The following is a 27,205-nucleotide window of genomic DNA, read 5'->3' as shown; positions in this document are numbered from 1 at the left end:
CAATATTAATAACATATAGCACTTAAAATAAATGCAATTACCTTAAATTACTTGACTAAATTAAGAAGATGAAAATTGAATAAAGCCAAGGAATTACTAATATATTTGGTAATTAAGAAAAGAAAGAAAATTTCCTTAAATTACTCTTCAAACATCTCGATTCGAGTCGTTTTTTAATTTTTCGATCATATTAGATATTTATATTAATATTTCTATAAATTTGTACCAATATTTATAAAAATCTTTATCATGATTACTCTAACAAGTCGGAGTGAACGTTCAATTGAATCAAGTGAAAACATTTCAAGTTAATTGAGTTGATGAGTCCTATTTTATCATCCTAACTCGATTTAAATTTTTTCGAATTGAGTCTAGTGAAATGAAATTCAAGTCGAGTTGAATCGAGTCAAGTAAAATTGTTCGAGTTGAATTAAAAAATTAAACATGCCAAATTAAAATCTTGTTATCAGAGCACATAAATTTGAAGCCATATATATTTGAAAACTTTTTCAAAGTAAAATAATAAAACAAAAATAAGATAAATACTTTAATATGATAAACTTCAATCATTAATTTATTTATTTAAATCTCAAAATTATTATTTTAGAAATTTTTTAACTTTATTTATATATTATTTAGAATTTATTTTAAAATTTATATATATATTTTAAGAAATATAAATTTTTAATTTTTTAATTTTAAAAATTATTTTGAAAATTTAAAAATTACTTTGAGTTTTTTTAATTTTTGTTAAGGGAGACTAATTTATTCATTTTTAAAATCAACATGAACCAAAAAAATATTTATACTAACTTGCTATTTGAATTATTCAAATTATTAAAATTCAATTCACCTTTTTAAATTAACTCCGATAACTCAATTCAATTAATTCGAGTTTCAGATTATTTTTAGAATCACTACTATTAAGAAGCGGTAAATATCCACGTGGTTTCGGAGTGTTTTGTCATGCACCAGACAATCATACAAAATATCCACGAGGGGTCACCGCCCGACAACAAGTAACAATCCAATACTTCTGGGCCAATCGCTAAACATTCACATCCACCGTTTGATCTTTCATCAAAATCTATGGTTCTCCATCAGTGGCTCAGAAACACCAAGAAAATCATACACCATCCCTTTCCCCCACAAAGTAAACTCCACTTACAAGCTTTTCTCAGCTTTATCTAAAGCTGATGTCCTTTTATTCTTTTTGGAATCACTGATATAAAAATTATTTTATATAATAAATTAATTGATAACTATAATTTTACAAAATAAATTTCATATTTTGATTTGTTTTGTGAAAAAAAGTATTATACCAATCAACTAAGGAAATACTTTATGATATTAATATTCTGAATTATGAAATAATATTATTTTATAATACTAATGCTTTGGACTAAAATATAACGCTTGTAATGATTAAAAAAAAGTAAATCCCAAAATTAAATATATTATCATAATTTTTTCAACTATAATATAAAAGGGTTCAAAAAGTTTAATACCAATATACACACAGGGTTAAACATCTTAGGGTGATCATAGAGAGAGAGGAGAGATATGGCGGCTGATAGGAGAGTTGGGGTTGCTGTGGATTTCTCTCCAAGCAGCAAGAATGCGTTGAAATGGGCTGTGGATAACATTATGCGGAAAGGGGATTATCTTATCCTTGTTGCCGTTCAACCTGAAGGTCATTATGAGGAAGGCGAGATGCAGCTTTGGGCAATCAGCGGTGGTTCACGTACATGCTCTTCTTCCCTCTTTTTGATTTCTGTTTGTTTCTCGAGAAAAGAATAAAAAAAAAGTCTTAACTGATTGGATTGTGCTTCTTTTTTCTTTTTTTAATTACTGTTATTGTAGCACTTATCCCTTTAAGTGAGTTTTCTGATCCTGCTACCATGAAGAAATATGGAGTAAAGCCTGACCCAGAAACTCTGGATATTGCTAACACTGCTGCTAAGCAAAAAGAAGTAATTTTTCTTCTCCCAAAATCCATGGAAATGATCTTCATTTAGTCTAATTATGCTCTTGATCCCTGTTCTGTTTATATATATATATGGAATTGAGTCCTCTACTTTTAATTCCATTTGGTTCAATTCTGCACTTTTCTAAAGAAAACATATGAAAGTTTATATATTTTTTCCCTTGACCGTTGTGTTTGTTGTACTATTAAATCAAAAGAGTAGGGGCTTGTAGCATAATTAGACTGTTTTAGTAATTGTTAATTATTAATAAATTGATATTATTTACTCAATCAATCATCAGGTCATGGTGGTGATGAAGATATACTGGGGTGATCCACGTGAGAAGTTATGCGAGGCCATTGATAGCATCCCTCTTAGCTGCATGGTTGTAGGAAATAGAGGGCTTGGCACGCTTAAGAGGTGACAACGTTTCATCAAACAATCTCTTGTTTCAATGTGTTAATTGAATCATCATTTGGAGATCAGCATGATAAGAGTTCCCGACTGGTTTCATCATTATCATCCATCATATTCGAATTTGGGTCTGAGTTAAAGACGAGTTTGAGTCATATTCCAAACACGAATACTTTAAAAATGTGGAGAGTTGGACAAAATATATGATCATATCCCTAGATTTTATCTGTTCTTGAATTTGCTTTTCTTTCCTCTTTGGCTTTTTCAGGGCTATAATGGGCAGTGTGAGCAACTATGTGGTGAACAATGGTTCCTGCCCGGTTACTGTAGTGAAGCACCATGGCCATGACTGAGTGTTGTACTTGCTTTGATGACTTATTTGGCCTAGTAACTAGTTCTTGTATGGGATGTTAAATAATGTTGTATGTAGGAAGTATGAGAAATAAGGGATGTTTCAACAGAAATATTGCATTTCTAAGAAAAAGAAGAGGAGCTCAAGCAATGAGCCTTTTTAGTCTCTCTTTTTCTAAATCAAATCTTTTTGTTTCCCACTCAATGAGCCGACTTCAGAGTCCCTTCCCATGATTTTTTGGTTTCAAGTTTGTTTATAATAATTAATAAATAGAAATAACTTTTATGCTACATTTTTAAAAAAAAATAATTACGAGATAAAAAAAAGGGATTTAAGATTACTTTTTTAATAATATCTTGAAAGAGAAAAAGCACTAATCAAAAATAAAAAGTTACATGAAAAATAATATATTGAAAACCATAATTATTTTATTATATAAGCATTCGAATATTTAAAATGCTTAATAAATATTTTTATTTAATAATCTAATAATATTATTTTCCTGGAAATTCAACTAGCCCAAGTAGCCATGCTCAACCGTGGACTGTCGGGGCCACGAAACTGGATGTACTCGGTTTTTTTCCTCTTTTTTTTAATATAAGTTTAAATTTGCAATTTTTCTTTCCTGAACCCAATCATTTTCTTATAAATAAGATTATATATAAACTATAAAATGAATGAAAATATTCGTACGAAATAAAAATCTTATGCATAAATTTATTATTTTAGTTTGATTTATGTAATTTCAATATTTATTTAGAACAATGATTTAAACTTTATCAATTCTTTCTTCCCCTTCGATATTGTAATGATAGAAAAATAATTTAATTTGTACAATCATATATATAAATTTGATTTTAGCTTAATTTTCATAAATCATTATGGCCACTTAAAAATTGATAAAATTTCCTTATAACACTTTTAAAATGTAAAAAGTTACAAACTAGTATAATAGAATCCTTTTATGTTTACTTATTGTATATTATATTTACATGAAATAAAGTAATAAATTCATTAATTTTAAAAAAAATATATAATTCAACCAAAATTAAAATTTTATATATACAATTCAATCCAAATTAAATTAAAATTATATATATAATTACATAAAATTAAACTTCACTGTGTATTGCAACTGTCCGTACCAAAATAAGTTACCAAGCACAAACTTAAATTTGACTTAGTCCAATATACTTGAATGACTTGTTTAATTGTTTATGTATTAATAATTGTCAAAAATACGTTTTTCTATTAATATTTTTATATGTGAATATATTCAAATCTAATGTAAATTTAATTAAATAAGTTATCTGACCATGAACAAATCTATTAGAACCTACTATTGATAATTGCAAAGAGAACATAGTGTGTGAACGGAAGTGATTGTTATGGTACCGATAGAAGATGACATTACGACAATAACAAAACAAGAACACGGTATGTTTATGCAATTCAATGTCTTAGTTTAGTGAATAAATCTATTATTTTCAACCTAATACAACAAGTGATATACAACTTACCTCAGGTTTTCTTTGAAAACTTAGACTGTAAAACAAACAATAAACTTGTTTACACTCTCAATATAAAAGTTTGAGGCTTACTAGCATACTAGGTCGATTATAATCAATTTACTTATAAAAAAATGCAGCTAAAACAACATACACAATAAAATAATGAAAGTTCAAGATAAAGTAAAATCGTTTGATATAATAAGTCTTCAAAGCAGTCATTATCCAATCTCAATAATTTAAAGGAATCCAATTGCTTAATCCGATCCAATCTAATCTTTCAAATAAGTTGCTTCAAATAGATTAGAGATGATCATGGACTAGGCTGGGCCTCAACATAATTTTAGGCCCATTTTCTCAGCTTGATCCAAAAAATTGGCTTAAAATTCTGTCCAAGCCTGACCCAGTCCACTCGTATTAAATTTTTTATATATAAAAATAAATTTAAAAAATATAATATATCAAATACACTAAAAATTAAAATAAATGTTTCCAACAAATTTAAAATAAATTTAAAAAAGTATTTAATATTTATGCCTAAATAACATTAAGATAGGTGCAACTTAGCAAGTAAATGCCTCTAAAATAGTAGCAAAATTAACAATAAAACAAGAGTTACAACAATATCCAAACAATAACAATAAAATAATAGCAATATAATAACGAAATGGTAGCAAAATAGCACCAAAACAACATGTTTTTTTTTTTTTGCAAATTTAGGCCGAGTCGGGCCCAAGATAAAAAAAAACTTACTTGAGACTCGACCCACTTATAAAACGGGCCTCATTTTTTGCCCAAACTAATTTTTTAAAACCTATATTTTTTCCCAAACCCTCTTTAACTTTTAGCCAGACCTTCAAGTTGGGCTGAATAATTTAACGCATGATCAGGTCTAAAATGAATTTGATCTTTATAGATAAATAATCATATTTCCATAATATCAACTTAATTTATAGCTCAAAAATTTTGTTTTAAAAATAACCTATTCTAAGAATAACAAGTTAATAGCAAAGAAAAAGGAAAAAAAGAAGCTCAACTCATCGCCATTACCTTTAATACTACGCCAGCGCCTCAACAAAATTTATCATATTCCCTCAAATCCGTATATTTATAAACCATGTTATTATAATTTGTAATTAACAGTGATTATTCTTACAAGTTAATCATTTATATGCACCAGACAAAAATTCAACAAACATTGATTGCCCACGTGGAGGTCACCACCCGACAACAAGAAAGAATCCGATACTTCTCAGACAATGTCTAAACATTCACAGTCACCGTCTGATCTCCATCGGTGGCTCAAAAAATGCCAAAAATCTTATGATAAAAAAAAAAGAAAAGAAAAGGCGAAAAATCATACGCCTACCCTTACCACAAAAAGTAAACTCCATTACAAGCTTTTCTTCAGTTTCTGGCCCTTTCTCTCTTTATCTAAAGTAGATGCCTTTTTATTCATTCCGACTCGCTTACTCGTATAAAATATAGGTCACTTCTCTTCTTTACATTATGCTTAATTATATTATATAATTTAATTATTTAATTATCAAATTTATATTTTAGATAAATTATTAATAAAGAGAATATGTGATGCATCATCAATGGTATATCCGGCCTGAATTTGATACCTTAAACCCAAGATTTGTAAGCTCTAGACTCTAGAGTTATTAATATATATTTATAATAGTTATAGTAAAATTAATATTTAATTTTGTTTAAAAAAATTATTAGTATTTATTTATAAATCCTCCATAATTTTTTGTTTTATTTAATGATGATGTAGCATATTATTATTCATAAATGATGCACAAGATTCGCACAATGATGTGCATCAAATACTATTCTTTATTAATAGCATTAAAAAAGTTCTACTATTAATATAAATTTAAAAAATGATTATTTTTATAACCATAATTTTACTAAATAAATTTCACATTGTGTGAAAAAAGTTATACAAGTTAACTAAGGAAATATTTAATGATCTTAATATGTTGAATTAAGACGTAATATTCTTTTATAATATTAGTGCTTTGGACTAAAATAATTATACAAAAAAGTAAATTCCAAAATGAAATTTATTCCCATAAAAATTTCAGCTATAAAAGGGTTTAAAATGTTGAATACAGATATATATACACACAGGGTTAAGCATATTAGGGTGATCATAGAAAAAAGTAAAGAGAGAGTGGAGAGATATGGCGGCTGATAGGAGAGTTGGGATTGCTGTGGATTTCTCTCCAAGCAGCAAGAATGCGTTGAAATGGGCTGTGGATAACGTTATCCGGAAAGGGGATCATCTTATACTTGTTGCCGTTCGACCTGAAGGTCATTATGACGAAGGCGATCAGATACAGCTTTGGGAAGCCACCGGTTCACGTACATACTCTTCTTCCTCTTATTATTTACCGTTTGTTTCTCGAGAAAAAAGAATCCAGGATAAGCTTAAAGAAATGACTTTTTTTATTTTACTATGTTAATGTAGCTTTAATCCCATTAAGTGAATTCTGTGATCCAATTATCATGAAGAGGTATGGAGTAAAGCCAGACCCTGAAACTTTGGATATTGTCACCACTGCTGCTAGGCAAACCCAAGTAATTTTCTTCTCCCCACAAAAATCCATGAAATTGAACTTAATTCATTTAGTTTCAGTTATTGTTAATTATTATTAGTAAGTTGCTATATTTTACTCACAAATCATCAGATTGAGGTGCTGATGAAGATATACTGGGGTGATCCTCGTGAGAAGTTATGTGAGGCCATTGATACCATCCCTCTTAGCTGCATAATTGTAGGAAATAGAGGGCTTGGCACGCTTAAGAGGTGAACCTTTTTCATCAATTAATCTCTTCTTTCGTTTTTAGACAATCCTATTTTATTATCCAGATATAAAAACTGAGATTAAATTATATATTTTTATGAGAGGACATAAACACTGACTTTTTTTTTTAAATAATTGGGGTCATAACAACATATATTATAATATCCCGATCGAGACTTTAATTTGTTTTTATTTTCAGGGCTATAATGGGCAGTGTAAGCAACTATGTAGTGAACAATGCTTCCTGTCCTGTTACTGTGGTGAAGCATCATGTTTAAGGTGATGCAATAAAGAACAGTTGAGATATGTAGCTTGATTTATGTTTTATTGCATGGGATTGTATGTATGGAAGTAATTAAAGCTTTTGTTGAAGGTGAACACACTTCATCTTGTTGTATATTGAGATGGGTGTTTGTGTAAACTAGACTTACCAATTGAGTGATGTGAGAATAAATTGTGTAGGCAGTTTCTAGGAACTGCTGGTTCTAACACATTTTATCATAATTGTTGATAGACGGATATTGGTATTAAAATTTTATAAAATTTTAGGACTTTTACGAGAATTTTTAAAAATTTTAACAAAACTTAATTGAAATTTTCAAAAAATTTTAAGGGTTTAATGAAAATTTTTAAAATTTCTTGGGAAGCCAATGGCTCTACATCAAAGCATCAACTAGTCTAAATTTTGTTTCAGTCAAAATTTACTTGTGTTATTGTCCATTTCATGTAATTTTTGATTTGTATCAATTTGTGCCGGTTGGCACAAGATTTTGGTATTCGAAAATTAATTTTTAATTTTTTTATTTGAATCATTTTTATTTTTAGAATTATATATAAAAATGACATATAATTATTAAACCAAATTATTGAATCTAATTAATAAATTTAAAATTCATATTTGTATATAAAATATTTTATTTGCCTAGCTATTAAATTATATTTGTATGTATATATAATATATCTATATTATTTATGGAGAGCTTAACTAAGTTGGTCTCACCCTTCAATCGAATCTCAACTCGGTTGCTAAATCTATACTATTTATAAAGAGTTTGACTAAGTTGGTATCACTCTTCAATTAGGTTCCAGCTCAGTTGTTAAATTACTAAAAGATCATTATTTTAATGAAGAAACAAATATTATTTTGAAAATATTTTTATGGTTTCATATAAAATCCAAATATATATATATGTATATGATTTGAACTTAAGAGTTAAGACTCCACAACACTCGCTCTCTCAATCATTTCAATCAAATACATATTTTATTTTTATATCATGTTTTAATAAATTTATTATATAATTATTTTCACATGCATCGTTAGTATGTCACAATATAGTATTATTAACATATTTAGATATTAAACTATAAGTATTTGAGGAGTGATCCACTTACATCGGTGTAAAACTCGAGTAATTTTACATACATCCATTGGTGTAAACCTAAAATGATACTACATCGAGTACAGTGTTAATGATTTGTGACAATTGAACTAAGTTTAATATTCATGTATCAAATTACATAAAATCAAAGTTCTTATATCAAATTGAATATTAAATCATAGTTCATGTATAACTTTGATATATACCCCTTAATTATGATATATTAAAATTTAGTCCCTGTACTTTAAAAGTTAAAAAAAATTTAATTCTCATCTTTTCAATTTAAAAATCTTAGTCCAATCATTATCGTCGTTAGTAGTTTTAGTTCAAATTAGCCAATGTAATATATTTACTTCCCATCAATCATATGCGACGTCATATGAGTGCATCCTAATCAACATGTCAAATCGACAAATTTTGATAGAAAATACTTACAATTTTAATATTTAGATTAAAATCTTTAAATTTAAAAAATAGGATTAACCATTGTTTGAATATGACTTTTGTGCTGCTAGTAGGTGACTTAATCCTAAACTCGAGATCATAACGATGTGGCATCAAAACTTGACACCATGGGCGAGAAAACCTTTGATGAGTAAATCTGAGACTTGCTTTGCAAAGCTCAGACTTAGTAGGAAGCAGGGGTGGTTGCATGAGAGGAACAAGCCGATGCAAAGCTAGAACATATAAGGGTCAGTCGTAAGTCAGCATATAATAGCCAGTTTAATTTCTAAACTTAGATATAGGGGTCGTACCGAAACCTCTTTAGAAATAAAGCCTTGTAAGATGCATTATTTGTATTTGCTACTTATTCAGCTTATTATTTTCAATATTAAAAATAATATTAAAAGACTTTGGTTTTAATATTAAAGTAAAATTATTTTAAATCATTTGCATGTTGCTCATTATTTTTATTCATAAAAATGATTGTTTTTAATGTTATTTTAAATATCTAATTTTTAATTTCTTTTGATTCAATAGAAATTCTATACGTACCTTTTAACATCAACATAAAACATAAAAGAGTAATTAAAATTTTTAAAAAAGTGATTAAATGTGTCATGCATATAAGCACTTTTAAGAAATTTTAAAATATTATTATTTTTATTTAAAAAATTATTCTCATCAAATTTATATTAGAAAAAATACAATTTAATTAAAAATTTTAACTTTTTGTATTCAAAAGTAAAAATTAAAGGCTACAGACTTATTTAACTACAACAATGATGTAGGCGTTTTTTTACTATATTAGTCTCATTTTTTATGTATTTTAATTAAAATTTTAAAACACATCTTTTAGCCTTTTAAAAAACAATATAATATAAATACATTTACAATTGACTTATACATCATTAATAAGAGAAAATTACTCTAAACTCATGCACCACAAACTGCCTATAATGTTCAATGTTACAATAAAGTAGTACTTGAAGTCAAACTACAAAAGATAGGTAACATGCTCTGAATGTTGAATAAAGAATATCTTTGAAAGTTAGCAACAATTCCGTTGTAGTCTAGGTGGTTAGGACACTCGGCTCTCACCCGAGAGACCCGGGTTCGGAAAATTTTAGGATTTTGTGTCTCTATTGGGTGCTTTATAGGCCCAACCCAAGTTCTTTTAGGGACAAAATTATTGGGCTACGGATGGGCATTTTAATTTATTATCCATAAATTAATCTATTTCCATTTGGTAAGATGGTTTTAATGATTGCATGTACTAATCTTAAATATCAATTCACCATTTGTAATTATATAAGTAGATTTTGTAGTTTTATTATGTTTAACTACTATGTATGAAGTTTTGCCGGTACAATTGTTTTATAATAATTTGATTATATTTATGATTATATTTGTTAAGCTTTAAAAAAATATTATGATATTGTTAGATATGGCTTTAGAACTATACTGGTTTTGATAAATATTAGATTAAAATTCGATATTTACATTTTTTCTTAATTCTCAAACAACCTCTTTAAATTGTATAAAACTAGTTGACGTCGAAAACTGTTGATATATTTTACAAATATTTAATATTCCCATCTTTAGGTTACAAATATTAATTAGCTTTAATTTCGCTCTCTTGGTTAATCCAATTGTAACCTCAATTAAGAGTAACTGAGACAGTTTCATTACAAGTGGCATCCTCGTTGTCCCAGTAACCGAGCTGACTTTGTAATAATCCCACAACATTAGTCACAATATTGGTAAATTTTAAAAGTTATAGGAACAAAGTTATAAACTGTTGGCAAAACTTACCTTTTAATTTATTGTAAGTGCCCATTTGTCATATATCTTTTTGCAATCCTAAGAACAAAAGTTTTAAGGTAAGACAGGAAGCTCCGCCTTAGCAAAGGAGAAGAAACCGACACGCCTGTTTTCTACGTGACAAAACATAAAAGGGATGCCACCATGCTTCCTTTCAAGGCCCTCAATTTCTACTCTTGATGGTGGACTGCACCTGTCAAAGCAGACAAGTCGAGCAAAGTAAGGAAAAACAGTCATTACTCAAATTCTTCCTCCAAAAAAGTTACCTCTTGGATCACCCGGAGAAGACTTTCTAAACTGCTGTTCAGAAGATAAACATTGTTCACTGGATGAAATAATTATTCAGGGACTGTAATAGAATTGAATAAACATATCAGTAGTTTGATTGGATAGAATAGAATGAATATTGTAATAGTACTTATTCGTTTAGTTGAGAGAAATAGATATGTAATAGTAAAAAAAAAATACTCCCGATTATGTCTTTTAACATTTTAATATATTTTCACATCAATTTACTATTAAAGAATAATATTTTCTATCAAAAGAATAATATTTAAATATAAAATATAAAATATTAAATAAACTATATAAAATATTATTAAAATATTTAATTTTTATATTTTTTAAAATTTGAAAATCATATTTTATATTAAATCATATTAAAAGATTTTTTTTTATTTTCTCCCTCTTCGTCTTCATTGGTCCCCTCTCTCTCGCCAAATTCATTTTTATCTTCCCTTCTAACATTTTTCCAGAGTCCAACAGACCACCGTTGTTGCTACTGGCTTTCGTCACTGTTAGCCACCAACATGAATTTATCCAAAATTTACCAAGAGCTTTCCTTAATCTCCTTTTTCATATTTTCCATTTTGGTTTTCCTAAAAACCTTTCAAAAGCCTAAAGATACAAAGCTTCTGTATCAAAATTTCTCCTTTATTTTTTTTGGTTGTTTTGTTTACTAGTATTTTTAAATATTGTTAAAGAAGTAGCAACAACATAATCCAATCACCATATCAACATCTAAATAACATAGCCATCGTATCAACATATATAAAAAGTGACAATATTAGTATCACATATTTTCATGTCAATATATCATCTTGCAATTACATACAAAAAGTTATATTACTCCACCACCATGCCCATTTACACATACAAAAAAGTTTCAACCTACAAAAAATCATATTCATCCACCACCACAACCACATCTTTAATTAGTAAAAATAATTTTTCTCAACCATGCTAATCGCATAGAAGGTGGTAGGCTTAGGAAAACGAACACTTACGTTGGATGATCATAAATTTTGATCAATGTATTAGTTCATTCATCATTTGTTAAACCTTCTATTCCACCTAAAGACATGGAGAGTTTGTACCTTTTCTTGAATGATCATTTTTACTTCTTTTGAATGAACATTTCTAGTGGCAGAGCTAGAAAATTATTTGAGGGGGGTTGGAATTAAATTGTATATTTTTATGATAGTAAAAACACAATTTAACTATTTTAATAGTCTATATCTTTATAATTTTTAAAGGACTACATCAAATTTTTATCATTTTTTTGGGGGCAAAGTGCAATTTTACCATTACTAATTTAAAATTTTATAAATTATAAAGGGCCTAAATGGAAAATTTTTCGTTTTAGGGGGGCCAGGGCCTCTGCCAACTGAGCATTTCGAAGGCAATGCTCCTAATTAATTCAAGGTCAACTGTCCTTATATTATCCCCTAATAACATGGCAACATCGATAAGTGAAGTAGAAAAATCTGGTCCACTAGCCCCAGAACTCTTTTTCCTCGATAAGTGAAGTAGAAAAATCTGGTCCACTAGCCCCAGAACTCTTTTTCCTTTTCTTTGGAAATGTAGAATCAACTTTGTTTGGATTATAGGGTCGCGATTGTGTAGCCGAAACATTCATCTCATCTAAGGAAGCATCAACTTCGCATCCATTGTCATTGCTTCCTTCTTCAGGATTCCTTTGATTAGCAACATCCTCAACATGTAATTCTTTAAAATATCAGTAGCTGTTTGAGCATCTTTCCCTGTGGCTCGATCTTTTGCGTATATGGAAGTAAGTTTCGCATAATAAGGGAAACTTCGAGTTCTGAATTGCCGAGCTTTTCTATGACTTTATAAAAAAAGATTTCATAAGCATTATATATAAAAAAAGATTTCATAAGCATTATATACTATATGAATATAAGTAAGTCAAACCAAGAAAAGAAATAGAAAAAAAATCTTACATTTGGTGGTAACTCTCACCAAGCTTACTCTTTGCTTGTCTTAATCTTTTCTTAAATATCGGAATAACCTGAGATAAACTCTTTAATTACTTCTACGATGAATACTTTATGCGCCAATCATCAATTCGCCAAAAACTTATAAATTGGTGGATTAATCACCTAAGTGCGCCAAAATAGATAACATTAACCACTATGCACCTTTCTCTTAGATTCACCAGATTTGGGATGTGAGCATCTTCCATTGTCCAGAATTTTTTTAAAACACCCAACAACACAATTCGTGATTGGGGCATCAATGGTGGATCAAACTAGACAAAAAAATGACATCCATTTTGAAACCTATTCCCATACTTCTTGCACCAAAAAAACCTCCTACTTGGGTTGTCATTGGACCAAGAAGTCCTTAAATTAGTTGGGTTTCCACAGTAGCACACATGAATCACAGTAGGCCAAGGGAAATCGAAGACAATATTGTGGGTTTAAACCCTTCTCTTATTACATTATTTCATATTATTGTTGATAAATTTCGAGGAGATAAAAATATAATTTCATTATTATATTAATTTGTGATTTTATAAAAATTGTAAGAATTATATTTTATTTTTAAGGTCAAGACCACTACTATCTCAATATTTATATATTAATAAAATGTTAAAAACATTGATAAATCCTTAGATTTTTTGATAAATTTTTAAAATGTTTAGTGAATCTCATAATAAGAAACGTAATTGATATATAAAATCATCTATTACAAAATGTGTATTATTAAACCACAATAGATTGAATTAATCAAAGTTATTTCAAGCAAGTTAATTTAGCCCTGTGAATGGTAATGGTTCCATAACTTTGAAAATTTAGCTAAAATGTTAACCTAATTGAAGATTCCTAAATTTGATTCAAGTAACTGTTCTTTTTTATCTTACAAAGAAAAAATCAAACCAAATATAATTATGTATATCCCCAATTGAAGACAAATCAAACATTATAATTTAAATCGGTTTTCGATTTTCTCATCTTTTTCCTAATGTTAAACCAAAATATTTCTAGTTACTGTATTACAAATCCACTTCCTTAAAAATAAATACATCTAAGTAAGTCATTAGTGTAGTAACAAAAGATTTATTGTTAGTGTCAATTACATGGGTCAACTGTATGTAATTTAACTTGTCTTTGGTAGGTTAGTGTAACTTGTAATTAAATATTTTTCTTAGACTTACTCATGAGTAAGGTTGAATTGGATTATTCTTCGGTTTTAAACTTTTATTTATATTTAAATTTAATTTTTGTTCGATTCATAGTAAAAATATCTCGTCTAAAAAATTAAATCATACAAACTAAACCTATCAAATCAAGCAGACTACTCACCATTAACATATTATGAAACATGCCTCACTTGGTCCAACTGTCTATCTAACAATTAAGCTCACTAGCTAAGCCTGGGATGTATATCTACTCCTATATTTACAAATAACTCAATGCCTTGTACTAAGCAAATTTTTTTAAATGACGCATACATGCTTTCACTCTTTGGATGCCATGTAAACTGAAGGGATGTCTCAAAAAGTTGGTTTGAAGCATTCCAAATTAAGTTTGTGGTTTTATTAGGCTTCATTCCACTAACAGATTAAGGCTTCATTTAGATGTTGGGTAAGAATTGAGGTTTTATTTAGATGTTCTATGAAAATGATTTTTATCGTGCTGTTTCGGGACAGATCTTGAACATGTAATGGTAGCAGCATTCTCACCGGTTAATCAAATGAAATCTTAGTTAACGGAGTTTATGTTCGAAACTTAGAAGTTGGAATTGAAGGTGGGATAACATTAATCCCCACTTGTACTACAAACGAATTTGAAAACTTCTAATGATAAAAGGGTAAAATTATCGTGTAGATTCATGTCTTAGTAATTGTATTGTATTTTGTTCCTACTAAAAATGGGACCAATTAGTCTTTATGCATTAGATTAAAGAGAAAATTATTTTTTTTTGTTAAAAATTTTATCTATTTTTACTGCTAAGTGCTATCGTGATTAATGGAGCAATTAGACAATAACTCTTGTCGTGCCATCTGTACCGTGGAGGGACTAATTCAAGCAAAATGGATGATATTTTTAATAGAAGAAATGAATGAAATCTTTAATAGACAATGAAATTTTTGATGTGGAGGGACTAATTTAAGCAGTCAAACAATTATACATCATCACTTAATAATAAAAATAATCAATTTATTCTCTGATCTGATTTATTTTTTTAAATAAAAAGAACAAAATATAACCTAATTTTCTGTGGTATTAATCGTATCAATAATAGTATATTATATATATTCCTATGTATATGAGAATGTTTTGTCGTTCTTTGAGATGATAAAGCAAAATACCCAAGTTTAACCTTCGGATCCTAACACTTTTATCAAGAAAAAGAAAAGAAGATAACTCTGCTGTTTTTGTTCTACAATAAAATAATTGTAGAGAGCATGAAAATTTGGACTCTTATTTCATATCTTTGATGCAAAAGCAAATTGACAAACAAATGAAAGGATAAGAAGAATAAGATAACCATAAACGACCTTATCACGTATGCCTTTGAAATTCGATTAAACACATAAAAAAAAAACCAATCTTTTAAAAGCAAATTTAACACACTCATAAACAATTTATTTATTCCATGTTTTTACAAAATGCAAAAAATCAAACATTCCCAAGAAACCCATTAACATTATCACTCTTTTTTTTTTTTTTTCTGTATACATCAATAGTTCAACATTTCAGTAGAGGCCATAATTGCAGGCTGATTTGAACCATGGCATTGCCAAGACTGAACTTTTGGGGGTTCATTAATGTCCACAATTATGTCACAAAGGGTTCTTCCAGGCTGATTCATCAAATTGAATTCCAACAATTCCATTTGAGTTTGCATCAGTTGAAGGTTTTTTAAGTATTGAGCCAATTCCATTTGTTGAACCTTCAAAGCATTGTTTTCTGATTCCAAAACCACAATCTTTTGCATCAAAGCTTCATATTTGTTAGTGTTGTTATGAATTTGAACCTTCAACGAAGCAACTTCCGTGACCAAATCTTCCAAAAGCTTTTGCTTCTTCATCCGTGATCGTTGGGCTGATTCTCGGTTCGATATCATCCTCTTTCGTTTTTTCTCGTCCACGTTAACGCCTTGAGCATCGGGTTCGGACCCGGAGCTCATCATCCCCGGAACATTCGACATTGGATCAGTGAGTGTAAATGACAAATATGGTATCCACCAAGAACTTGTTAAAAAAACCCTAAAATTTTCTTGAAAGTTTACAAAATTTATGTGAAAAGAAAATCAACCCAAGATGGAAGAGAAGACATAAAACCAATGGAGAATAACAATAGAAACTGAATGAAATAAAAGAGATTGTGAGAATGATGAAAGGCTGTTCATATCATATATCTTATAAGGAAAATCAATTCATATCATAGAAAGAAAATCTCTCAACAGCTAAGAATTTGAAAGGGTTTAACTATAAATGTTTTGAGAGTTTGAATGTTGAAACCAAAGGGTATATATAAACCAAAGAAAAAAGGAAAAAAAAAGGCAAAGGGTTTATCTTAAAAATAGAAAAATCAAAAAAGAAAAATATAACAAAGTTTATCCTTTTTGATCAATCAAAAGATTAAAAAAATGAAAAAGAAATGAAATCTTCTATGGTTGAGAAACGTGTGTCAATTCAATTATAGTTTAGTTTCTGTATTTGATTTTTTATTGGTCAAATCAAATGTATATAATGTAAATGCTAAATCAAAACATTCAATCCCAGCTGGTTTTGACTTTTTTTTTTCCATTTGATATAGGAGATTAATTGGTCAATTTGGTTCCATAAAGGGAGTTCCAAGGTAATAATTAATTAATTATTTTTTGTTTAATTTTATGGTATTAGTCACTACACTCTTGTGAATTTTGAGATTCAATCCATCTGCTTAAAAAGTTTAAAACTGAATCTTATTATTTTTGATTTAAAAATATTAGTCTATTTGTTAACTCGGGTACTTTTCTTTGTCAAAATTTATCATCAATACACCTATATAATCATGCTAATTTTAAAAGTAGAGCATTAGAAACTCAAATAAGCGGAATTGATGGTAAACAAATTTTGATAGAAATTAATTTTTTAACTCCATTCAAATATTAAGACTAACGATATATTTTGATCTAAATTTATATTTTTAAAATAGCCAAAATGCCAAATAAATCCACATAAAATAATTAAAAAAAATCAATTAAGTCCTCCTAAAATAATTAAAAAACAATTAAGGTCTCTAGCTTGCCGCATCATCAGTTGTCACGTCATCCCTTAATCGCCTGTCATGGCTTTAATGAATTCAAAGAATTCAATTGGATGACTTAATTGATTTTTAATTATTTTATAAGGACTTATTTAACATTTTAACCTTTATAAATAAATTAATTTAACTTCCTAATCTTTTTTTTAGACAAAGGAAATGAACATTGAACAAAGACTTTCCCGTTACTTTCTTTTTAGTTTTTTCACACCAAACAAAAGCCTAAGACTTGAACAAGAAAATAACAATCTGAATGGTACAATCAATTAAAAATTCATACTATCAGTCATCGGATAAGGCAATTAACATTTCTTTTGTTTTTATTCTACTAAATTAAAACCCGCAAAATAAAGTAATGGTAGCAAAGTCAATACAAAACCAACTTAATTTGGGGGCACCTAAAGTTTCTTTATCATTATCCCATTCAATTTCTAGTATTTTCTTCTTTTCTTGGGACTATTTATTAAACCAAAGGTTGGATCATGGTAATAAAATATTAAAAAAAAAAAAGTGTTTTTATACACTAAACTATTTTATTTAAATCCTGTCCATAGTTCTACTATAGACTTATCCATCTATCCTTTTTTTATTTTCTTTCTTATCCAATAAACATCATAGTTAGAGAATATAATAAAGGTGGATCATTTACTTTAAAATATTTTAATTATATTTTGTGATTAAATTGTTTACTTAGATTATATGCTACAAATTAGTTCAAATTTCATGTGTTTATATTAAGAATAAATTTTAATAAATCAAAGTAGGAGTCACTTTTCAATTTTTGTAACATAAATACAACGTAATAGAAGGTTAAAATTCTAAAATTCGAATCTAAAGATAATCATATCAACCAATTTGGGGTATTTCCTTTTTATTTTGTTGTCATCTTCCTTGGCTAAATTAGCTGCATTTGTAGACCAAACCCGAATCTTGCATGTACTTCGTTTGAAAATGGTAGTCGAATCGCATAAAATTGTTTTAATCAAAATCAAGGTATCATTTCTAATAGATATACAGATTGCAATGAAATTTATTTCATTTCTATGAATAGATATTAAATCTCGATCATATTATTAAAAAATAAAATAAGTAATCATTACATCACATTTCGTATTTGAGTAATATTAGAATATAAAATGTAAATGCTTTTGCAGATAAGTTAATAATGCCAATGGTCCTACACATGTACGTAAGTGCCCAACATTTTCATTTTTGTAATGTCGTTTTATGTATTTACGTCTCTGCAATTTGGCTGCGCCATCGCCAGCCAACCACCATGCTTTCATTTCGTCTCATCTCATCATACACTATGTATATAACTAATGATATATAACTTTTTATTAATCAAAATTAAATCCATGGATAAAATTAAAATATTATTTTAAATAAAAAATTAAATATGAAAATATATTTCTTCCCTTTTCACCATCATCATCTTCCATTATCAAAATTTTGTATACTAACGTTAGTATGAATTTTTAGAAGGTAGTTTAATTAAGGTGCTCCTGCTATATAAACTTGAGCCCTGGGTGATTTCCTCAAGCACTCGAAATCATTTTAGAGTAGAAAAATAAAACTTCGAATGGACTTAAGAATAATATCAATCAATTGAGGAGTCTATTGACTCTAGACAAATGAAACTTCAAAAATTTAGTCGACCTCTTCTCAATAAAAAATAATCAGTATAATAAAGAAATTAATTGGAAATGTTATAAACTAAAAGACAGAATAAAAAACAAAGTGAATGAGAGAGCAAAGAAATAGCGTATTTTTATTGATCAATCGAGATGTTTACAATACTTTTCCAAAGTCTCTATTTGTAGGCTTAAGAAGTATAAATGAAGTAGAGATCTACTTCTAATCACTATTAGAATTTAGAGTACATCAAAACTTATCTTGATCTTGATAGAGATCCACTTAATAAGATATTCATAACACTCCCTTTGGTAGATAATGTGTCTCGTTAAAACCTTACTAAGATAAAAACCCAGTGGGAAAAAAATTCCTAGTGAAGAAAAAGAGTACACATATCTATAATACGCATAATATGCTGCCTCATTAAAAACCTTGCTAAGAAAACCCAATGGGATAAAACCTCGGTTAAGGGAAAAAGAGTACATCGCGTATTTACTCCCCCTCATGAAAACATCACATACTTTCTCATATTATACGTATTCAATCTTGAATACTAGTTCTTCAAATTACTATTTGAATGTATTTGTTAAGCATTTATATCACCATTCTTTTGAAAGTCATGAGTGAGAGAAAATTTGGGGGAAATATATTTTGATCTCTTGAGGAGTTTCAACAATAATCATAGCAAACTTTAATCATGATTCTTCTATAAAAACACAAATAAGTATCTCGGATCATTTTATAATCCTCCTTCAACTACTATTCACTATGTCAAATTTATCACATATGTTCAAATTATTTAAATTCATATAAATGAACAATTTCCTGAGAATTTCAATATGCTTCTGGCATTCTAAATCCTTCAAGTATTTTCGTATAAACTTTACACTACATAGTGATTCATAAAAGGTTATAACAACAACCATTAGACACAAGTTAAATATTTTATGGACTGTCAGTTTAATAATATATCTAAAGGTTATTGCATTCACAACAAAAGAACATTATATCTTTTCATAATCAATGTCAGGACTTAGCAAAAACTTCATATTTTTATTTTGTTTTTGCAAAACTACTTCATTTGCACCCTCACTGGCTTTATACATTTAGATATTTAGATTACTGGTCCAAAAACCCCACGAATTTGAGTTGCATCTTTCTATTTTGACTAATCTATTCCATATCTATATTTCTCAATAGATTTATTCAAGATTCTCCTTTTATTTCATTATTTCAACTATAATATTGCATGCAAAATCATTGTCGACCGCTTTTATTATCGGTTAGACATTTTCTTGAATTGACATAACTTATCAAGATATCTTATTTTCACTATTTTAATCTTCAATTTCAGGTACTTGAATCTCTTCTGGAGTTTTACTTATTAGTTATGTCTTGAGTCTCTTCTGGAGCACCTGACTTCACTATATAACCATCTAGAAGAATTTTCATCTTTGGAACTTCTAATGAGTTATCCTTGTTGAACTACTAGTTTAAATTACTCTCCCCCTAACTTATTAAAAGTTATTATTTCTCTACCCCAATGTTGGGAAAACTATCAAATCAAAATAGTAATCACAAATCATGTCATAATTAAATCCCCAATACATTTAAAACCACAACACCAAAACAGGCCTTTAGCGGCGCTAAAAAGCGGCGCTTTGCTAAACGCCGAAAAAAACGCCGCTAAAGACTGCGTCGCTAACTTTAGCGGCGCTTTTAGAAAAAAACGCCACTAAAGACCAAAACCTTTAGCGGCGCTTGTCCCTCAAACGCCGCTAAAGACCAGGACCTTTAGCGGTGCTTTTCCTAGAAACGCCGCTAAAGGCTTGGACCTTTAGCGGCGCTTTTTCCAGAAACGCCGCTAAAGACCAATACCTTTAGCGGCATTTTTCCCAAAAACGCCGCTAAAGAACAAGACCTTTAGCGACGCTTTTCCTACAAACGTAGCTAAAGCTCATGACCTTTAACGACGCTTCTAAAAATGCCACTATAACATTGACTTTTAGCGACGCATTTTCACAAACGCCACTAAAAGCATAACTTAAAAAAAAACTAATGAAATAATATTTATTTCTATAATAAATATTATATTATATTATATTATATTATTGAAATTTAAACTTTAAACTTTAAACTATATAATTTTAAGGATAAAAAAATTAATTAAATTAAATTTTCTATTAAAAATTTAACTTTAAAGGTAAATATAAAAATTAATAAATTTAAATTTAGAATTAAAATATTATGTTTAAATAAATGAGAAATCTACCTCACAGCTTATTTGATCTATATTAACTCGGCCAAATATAAAAGAAACTACAAAACACGTAATAATTAACAATCATAATTAAATAAACTAGTACACAAGGTAGGTACAAAATCCTGTTTCAGTAACACCTAATTCAAGTTCCGACTAAGATAAACTACCATGGAATACAACATTAAATAACACTCTACTTGAAAAAGTGCTAAGCCTTGGCTTTTCCAGCTTGAAGAGATTGAATCCTCCACTACACCTTCAATATCTAAAGGATGCAAAACCAAATGATCAGATAAACCAACAAACTTGGTAAACAATAGAGATGTTAAAAATAAAAAAAAAAAATATAGCCATTAAGGCTAAAAAAAAAAAAAAACAATTATGTGCAGCTTTAGCTGCAGGTTGAACTATACTAACAAACAATCTCAATCATAGCTCTTCCATGTGTCACAAAGAGGCATTCTTTCTAATGATGGTCTAAACTATTTAATTTTTTAACAAGGAACATTAACAACTAATGCTAAGAAAATACGTAATTTATGCATGGAACGTGTCGCAGTCAACAATTCAATTGCATGACTAACCAGGAAAATATGATTCACAAACACAAATTACAGATAATAACCAAAAATGGACTTTAGAAGTTTTAAAATTGATAACTAACACATGGGAACTTCATAATGTAAGTAATAAATATAACTCCCAAGCTGTCATAAGCCACAATCCAAGAAACATGTATCCGCACAAAACTGAGAACATATAGATAAACCATCTACAGCACAATAAATGGTTACAAGTTACAGCCAGTACGTAACATCAGTTCTGATGAAGTAAACAAATGAGAAATTTAACATTGAAATAGGCACCATCCATCTATGTCCTAACACAAACAAATAAGAATATCCTACCCCATGCTGGTGACTCTCACCTTCAAATAAGAATATTTCCATTTGGTAATTCTTATATTAATTTTCTTTTATGTCATTTAATATTGTTTTTTATATCTTTACAAGCTGTGCCGTTATATTGTTGTTAACATTTAAAAATTGCTTCCTGTTTCATGGTTAAGAAATGAAAGCATCTAGATACCGAACCACAGAAAAAGATCGGTGAAGCTAATAAATATATTAACCATGTTAGCAGGCAGTAGAAAAGTATCAAAGAAAACTGCATTAAACAAAATACCAGACTCTTTATCTAATTATAAAGTGTCTAGAGCATAAATCACTCAAAATTAGCAACATTAACCTATATTTATTTACTGGCAAAGTAGTGTGAAGGATCTAAAAGCAACTCTTATTAACTAGGAAGAAACAAGTTGAAACTTCAAGGTTTTAAAGTTCAGAGACAAAAGCATAACAGACCATAAACAAATGAAAGAAATATCACTCATTTGAGTTGTACCTGTGAATTTATGGAATTCAACAAGGAATTTTACTATAAGTTGTTATAGCAATTAGGGATTAGTCATAAAATATAGTTTAATTTTGGTTCTTGGAAAAACCCCACATGAAAGAACAATGTTGTGGAGAGTAATGATCTACGTAAGTGAGAGTTTTTATGGCAGAATCAAACAACCCTAAGTATGAAAATTGGTGCTGAACAGCAAATTAATTGAAAAGTGAGGGGGTTTAAAGAAAAGTATTATTTACCTAGAGCTTGCAAATTCAAAGAGCTTGCCTCTAGGAGAAAAGATGATTAAAGCAACTTCAGCATCACAAAGAACTGATAGTTTAATTCCAGTTTTCCCTCTTTTTATTTTTGCATGTTGCCATGCCTATTTCCAGTTTTCCCGCACTTAAACACTTCAATTTACAACATTTAAACACTTCAATTTACAGATCCACCGACAATAAAGTAGCATCAGGATACAGTTCCACCACATTTTAGCACCATTTGCAAAACTATCATAAGTTTATATGCTCATAGCCGAAAACATATAATAAAACCTATAAAGCTAAAATATTAGAGACTGACCCTCTTTCATTTTCCAAAATTTCTTTTATGGGACAAGGTAGTGCTGCCTCTTTGCTTGTCGTTGAACAGTTTTACTAGCAGATTTCTACTCCATCTGTGGAAACTTAATCTTTTTCATAACATCAGTCTTCCCCTCAGAACTTGACATAAACAGTATCATTAAGCATTTCCACAATGAATTTCAAAAGATGAAAGAAAATATCTATGTACATATAAAACATGACATAAACATTTTCAAACAATGATCAGAGTCATATATGAAATCATCTGTAGATCATTAAGACATTAGGTAAACAAAGTTGACTAATGTTGCTGTCTTTTCTCTGAAGAAATTATTGGATTTAAACATGAATAACATCCAATTATATATACATAGATATTTTGCACTCTCGAAAGTCCTATTTCTTTATTTCTTGCCAAATAATTCCTTCTTCCACAAACAATAAGTAATCATTTTCATTCTTAAAGGAGAAATCTTTTCATGTACATCAAATAATTCCTTCTTCCAATTATATATACATTTATAAAGCATCTAAACTAAGTGATTGTCCTGAATCATGGTACATCAACAGAGCACCAAAGTTACTCAACAGTTAACTACTAAATATCTATTAAGAACAACAAAAAGACTTACCTGCAAAGAACATTTATAAAGCTTTTTTTCAATAAATCATGTACACATCAACTCAAGATGAAGAAAAATAGAAAATATTAGTCCAATGTTATAACTGAAAATTGCATATCCTTGTACAGCTTAATGTGCTTGTTAGCATGAGAAATACACAAAAAACAAACAAATAGGTCTGTCTATTTGTTTTGAAAAGAAATACACAAAATATTTGATATAATCTGCTCAGAAGATATTAATCATGTTACCTTTCAACCCCAAACAGCTTGAAAGGGTAAAGCAAAAAAAAGAAAAGAAAAAAGAACCCCATTAATTCGAGCCTATGAACTAGTATGTAACTAAGTGCAAATACTGTGTATAAGGCACATGTACATAGCACATGTGCATAAAACAACTTAAACTAGGTTATTTGCAAGAAAATACCATATTTTACTTTGTTTCATTCAATGATATTCAGCATATATATTGACATTTGGATACAAATACCCATGTTACTCCAACTCTTCATTTTCTGAAGTACCTGTGTCCGGCATCCATATATACATATGTTTTGGACATAAGAATTGGGCGGCAATCCTCCAAATGTATAGGAAAATATAAATAAAATTGAGCATACCGTGTTAGACATATACCCCACCCAACAGTCATCATTGAGTCTGAGTAACATAAGTCTTAACCACAATGCAAACTTAAAAGTGCCAGTTTCTTTTGCAATGCAACCAACATTTTTCATTGATCCACATGGAGGGCTCAGCTAAACTACGGAACATGCTCAAGGGTATGTCTAAGGGTATATCACATGTATGATCGAAGAAATAGTTACGTATCATTATATATGTTTAGAAATATTACAGTGCTATCTACCTTAATTTCATAACCTCTGAGCCGTCTCATTGTCAAATCCTGAGCAGGAATCTGCAAACAGAAAAATCACTAAGATAAAATCAATCTCGCAAAAATAATGTCCTTGAATATAGGAACTACCTAAGCAGGATATCATATGTTTCCAACAAAGACAGAGAACCTACTTATTAAAGCCAAATAGACAATAAACAAACAAACAAATAGATTAAGCTGTAAACAAATAGACAGACACATTAACCAACTTATTAAAGCCAAATAGACAATAAACAAACAAATAGACAGATAACCTACTTATTAAAGCCATATAAACCCCGTGTTGCGACATGCATTGGCAGGCCACCCTGTCAAACAAATAGACAGTATATCGATATTCTTCATACCAAAGCATTATTGCTCCTCTAAACTCAAATTGAAACATTGTGGGGGGAAAAAACATTAAGATCATACACACACAGACACCTACAAAAGCTAACATATATAATATAACATTTCAAAATAAGCAGGTAGAAATAATTCTATAGATGGGAAGAGATCACTCACCTGGAAACTTCCCATCATATATGCTTTCCCCACTAGTTCCTGGAAAAAGTATAGTTAAAATATCAATGTGCTTTTCAAGAGAAACTTCAACCAGCAGTCACATATATGGCAACCCTTAAAGAGATCTTATCTAAAGTAAAATCAATTAACAACTACAAAAAATTAAAATAAAAGTCCTCTTTGCAAAGAATGCATACCATCTCTTCTTCCAAAATCACCACTCTACAAAACAACATAAGATGTTAGTCCACAAGAGAAAAGACATTTATGTGCAAAAAAACTGGGTTGGACACAGCGAAGTTCAGTAAAATTTTGAGGATTCACAACATGGTAAATACAACCTTAAAAACTATATCACAAGAAAAGCAGGCATGACTATCACAACATGGTAAATACAACCTTAAAAACTATACAATAATTAATCTAAACCTTAAACCCCTAACCCCTCTTTTACAATTATATAAGAACTTAATTAATATATAAATTAAAAAATACTAGTTAATCTAAACCTTAAACCCTAACCCGACCCCGAATCTCTAAACCATAAATTAGTAACTCTTAACCTCTAACCCCTAACCCCTAACTACTAACCCCTAAACTTTATTTAATATATAAATTAAAAAATACTAATTAATCTAAACCCTAAACCCTAACCCATAAACCTTATTTAATATAAATTAAAATACACTAATTAATCTAAACCTTAAATCTTAACCTAACACTAAATCCATAAACCTTAAATCCCTAACTCTTAATCTCTAACCCCTAAACCCTAACCCCTAAATCACAATCCTTAAACCAGAATCCCTAATCCCTAATTCCATAATCTATAAACCTTAAAATTGTAACTCCTAAATCCGTCTTAAATCCTAAATTAATCATATACCCCAAACCATATACCCTAAACCATATATTTTAAACCCTAAACTATAACGATAATTAATTAAATATTTTAAAATTAATACGATCGTATCTTTTACAATTATATATGAAATTATTTAATATATAAATTAAAAATCAATCAGTCATGTACCCAAAAAAATTTAAAATTATTTTAAATAATAATATTTTAATTTTTCCATTTTTAACAAATATTTTTCTATTTTTTATTTCAAATTATTTCTACGTGTCATTATTTCATATTTATCCATTTTTAACAAATATTCAATTAAAAATAAATTAAATTTTAATTAATATAAATAAACAAATTAAATAGTAAATAGACAGATAAAATGTTTTTGCGACGCTTTTCCAAAAACACCGCTAAAGCCCTGAGCATTAGCGACGCTTTTTCAAAAATGCCGCTAACGCCCTAAGAATTAGCGGCACTTTTACAAAAACGCCGCTAAATCCCTGAACATTAGCGACGCTTCTCCAAAAACGCCGCTAAAGCCCTGAGCATTAGCGGCGCTTCTCCAAAAACGCCGCTAAAGCCCTGAGCATTAGCGGCGCTTTTTTAAAAACGCCACTAAAGCCCCGAAAGGTTAGAAAACGAAATGCCGCTAATGCTCATTAATGCTCGATCTATAGCGGCATTTTGTGTAAAGCGCCGCTAATGCTCGATTTTTAGCTGCGTTTTTTGTCCAAACGCCACTAAAAATGCCGCTAAAAGCCTGTTTTGGTGTAGTGAACATATAATAATACAAGGAGACTCATAATTAATATATATACCCAACTTTCTTTAAGTATTCACTTATCTTTGTTGTGTTGGAGCAATTGGAACATATACGCATATTCAAAAATTCAAAGATGAAAAATATTTAGCTTTTGACCAAAGATCAATTGTAATGGGGAGTATTTATAACTTATTGACTTGATGCATACAACATGTAAATCAATATAATCTCACGTTTTAGTTTTCGTAAGTAATGGTTTAGACATTAATCAGATGCGTTCAATCAATAATTTCTCTATGCCATTATGCACATAAATAACAAGCTTTTACAAAAGTTTTTCAAACTCAATCAATAAGAGACTGAGGTATAAACTCATCAGTATTAGCAAGATGAATTGTCTTAATTGCATGATCTG

General features: G+C 29.1%; 3 protein-coding genes and 1 long non-coding RNA gene across 4 annotated transcripts; 2 read left to right on the top strand and 2 right to left on the bottom strand.

Annotated features, from left to right (window-relative positions):
- The first annotated feature begins 1,185 nt into the window (after nucleotides 1-1,185).
- On the top strand, nucleotides 1,186-2,898 carry LOC107891918 (universal stress protein PHOS34). Its single transcript, XM_016816841.2, has 4 exons — nucleotides 1,186-1,744; nucleotides 1,864-1,973; nucleotides 2,269-2,387; nucleotides 2,650-2,898. The coding sequence occupies exons 1-4, from the start codon at nucleotides 1,564-1,566 to the stop codon at nucleotides 2,732-2,734; spliced, it is 495 nt and encodes a 164-aa protein (XP_016672330.1). The 5' UTR covers nucleotides 1,186-1,563; the 3' UTR covers nucleotides 2,735-2,898.
- A 3,395-nt stretch (nucleotides 2,899-6,293) lies between these two features.
- LOC107891919 (universal stress protein PHOS32) lies at nucleotides 6,294-7,551 on the top strand. Its single transcript, XM_016816842.2, has 4 exons — nucleotides 6,294-6,617; nucleotides 6,724-6,833; nucleotides 6,944-7,062; nucleotides 7,260-7,551. The coding sequence occupies exons 1-4, from the start codon at nucleotides 6,437-6,439 to the stop codon at nucleotides 7,336-7,338; spliced, it is 489 nt and encodes a 162-aa protein (XP_016672331.1). The 5' UTR covers nucleotides 6,294-6,436; the 3' UTR covers nucleotides 7,339-7,551.
- An 8,029-nt stretch (nucleotides 7,552-15,580) lies between these two features.
- LOC107892967 (basic leucine zipper 1) lies at nucleotides 15,581-16,466 on the bottom strand. Its single transcript, XM_016817977.2, has one exon. The coding sequence runs from the start codon at nucleotides 16,165-16,167 to the stop codon at nucleotides 15,697-15,699; it is 471 nt and encodes a 156-aa protein (XP_016673466.1). The 5' UTR covers nucleotides 16,168-16,466; the 3' UTR covers nucleotides 15,581-15,696.
- Nucleotides 16,467-21,112: 4,646 nt separating this feature from the next.
- Nucleotides 21,113-25,406, bottom strand: LOC107892968 (uncharacterized). The gene is made up of 5 exons (XR_001682680.2): nucleotides 25,372-25,406; nucleotides 25,175-25,213; nucleotides 24,635-24,685; nucleotides 23,143-23,282; nucleotides 21,113-21,430 (listed from the first exon to the last, which is right to left on the bottom strand). It is a non-coding gene; the product is annotated as an uncharacterized lncRNA (long non-coding RNA).
- Nucleotides 25,407-27,205: the final 1,799 nt, after the last annotated feature.

The sequence above is a fragment of the Gossypium hirsutum genome, chromosome D09, assembly GCF_007990345.1.
Source record: "Gossypium hirsutum isolate 1008001.06 chromosome D09, Gossypium_hirsutum_v2.1, whole genome shotgun sequence".
Classification (NCBI taxonomy): domain Eukaryota; kingdom Viridiplantae; phylum Streptophyta; class Magnoliopsida; order Malvales; family Malvaceae; genus Gossypium; species Gossypium hirsutum.
Note: the sequence above shows the minus strand (reverse complement) of the source record. Positions and strands in the feature narration are given on the sequence as shown.

What these genes read in the sequence shown, in the direction of transcription:
- LOC107891918 (XM_016816841.2), top strand. Translation starts at nt 1,564, where the DNA reads ATGGCGGCTGATAGGAGAGTTGGGGTTGCTGTGGATTTCTCTCCAAGC. An exon ending in GGCAATCAGCGGTGGTTCAC is followed by an intron (nt 1,745 to 1,863) that starts GTACATGCTCTT and finishes CTGTTATTGTAG; the next exon opens with CACTTATCCCTTTAAGTGAG. An exon ending in CTGCTGCTAAGCAAAAAGAA is followed by an intron (nt 1,974 to 2,268) that starts GTAATTTTTCTT and finishes ATCAATCATCAG; the next exon opens with GTCATGGTGGTGATGAAGAT.
- LOC107891919 (XM_016816842.2), top strand. Translation starts at nt 6,437, where the DNA reads ATGGCGGCTGATAGGAGAGTTGGGATTGCTGTGGATTTCTCTCCAAGC. An exon ending in TTGGGAAGCCACCGGTTCAC is followed by an intron (nt 6,618 to 6,723) that starts GTACATACTCTT and finishes ATGTTAATGTAG; the next exon opens with CTTTAATCCCATTAAGTGAA. An exon ending in CTGCTGCTAGGCAAACCCAA is followed by an intron (nt 6,834 to 6,943) that starts GTAATTTTCTTC and finishes ACAAATCATCAG; the next exon opens with ATTGAGGTGCTGATGAAGAT.
- LOC107892967 (XM_016817977.2), bottom strand. Translation starts at nt 16,167, where the DNA reads ATGTCGAATGTTCCGGGGATGATGAGCTCCGGGTCCGAACCCGATGCT.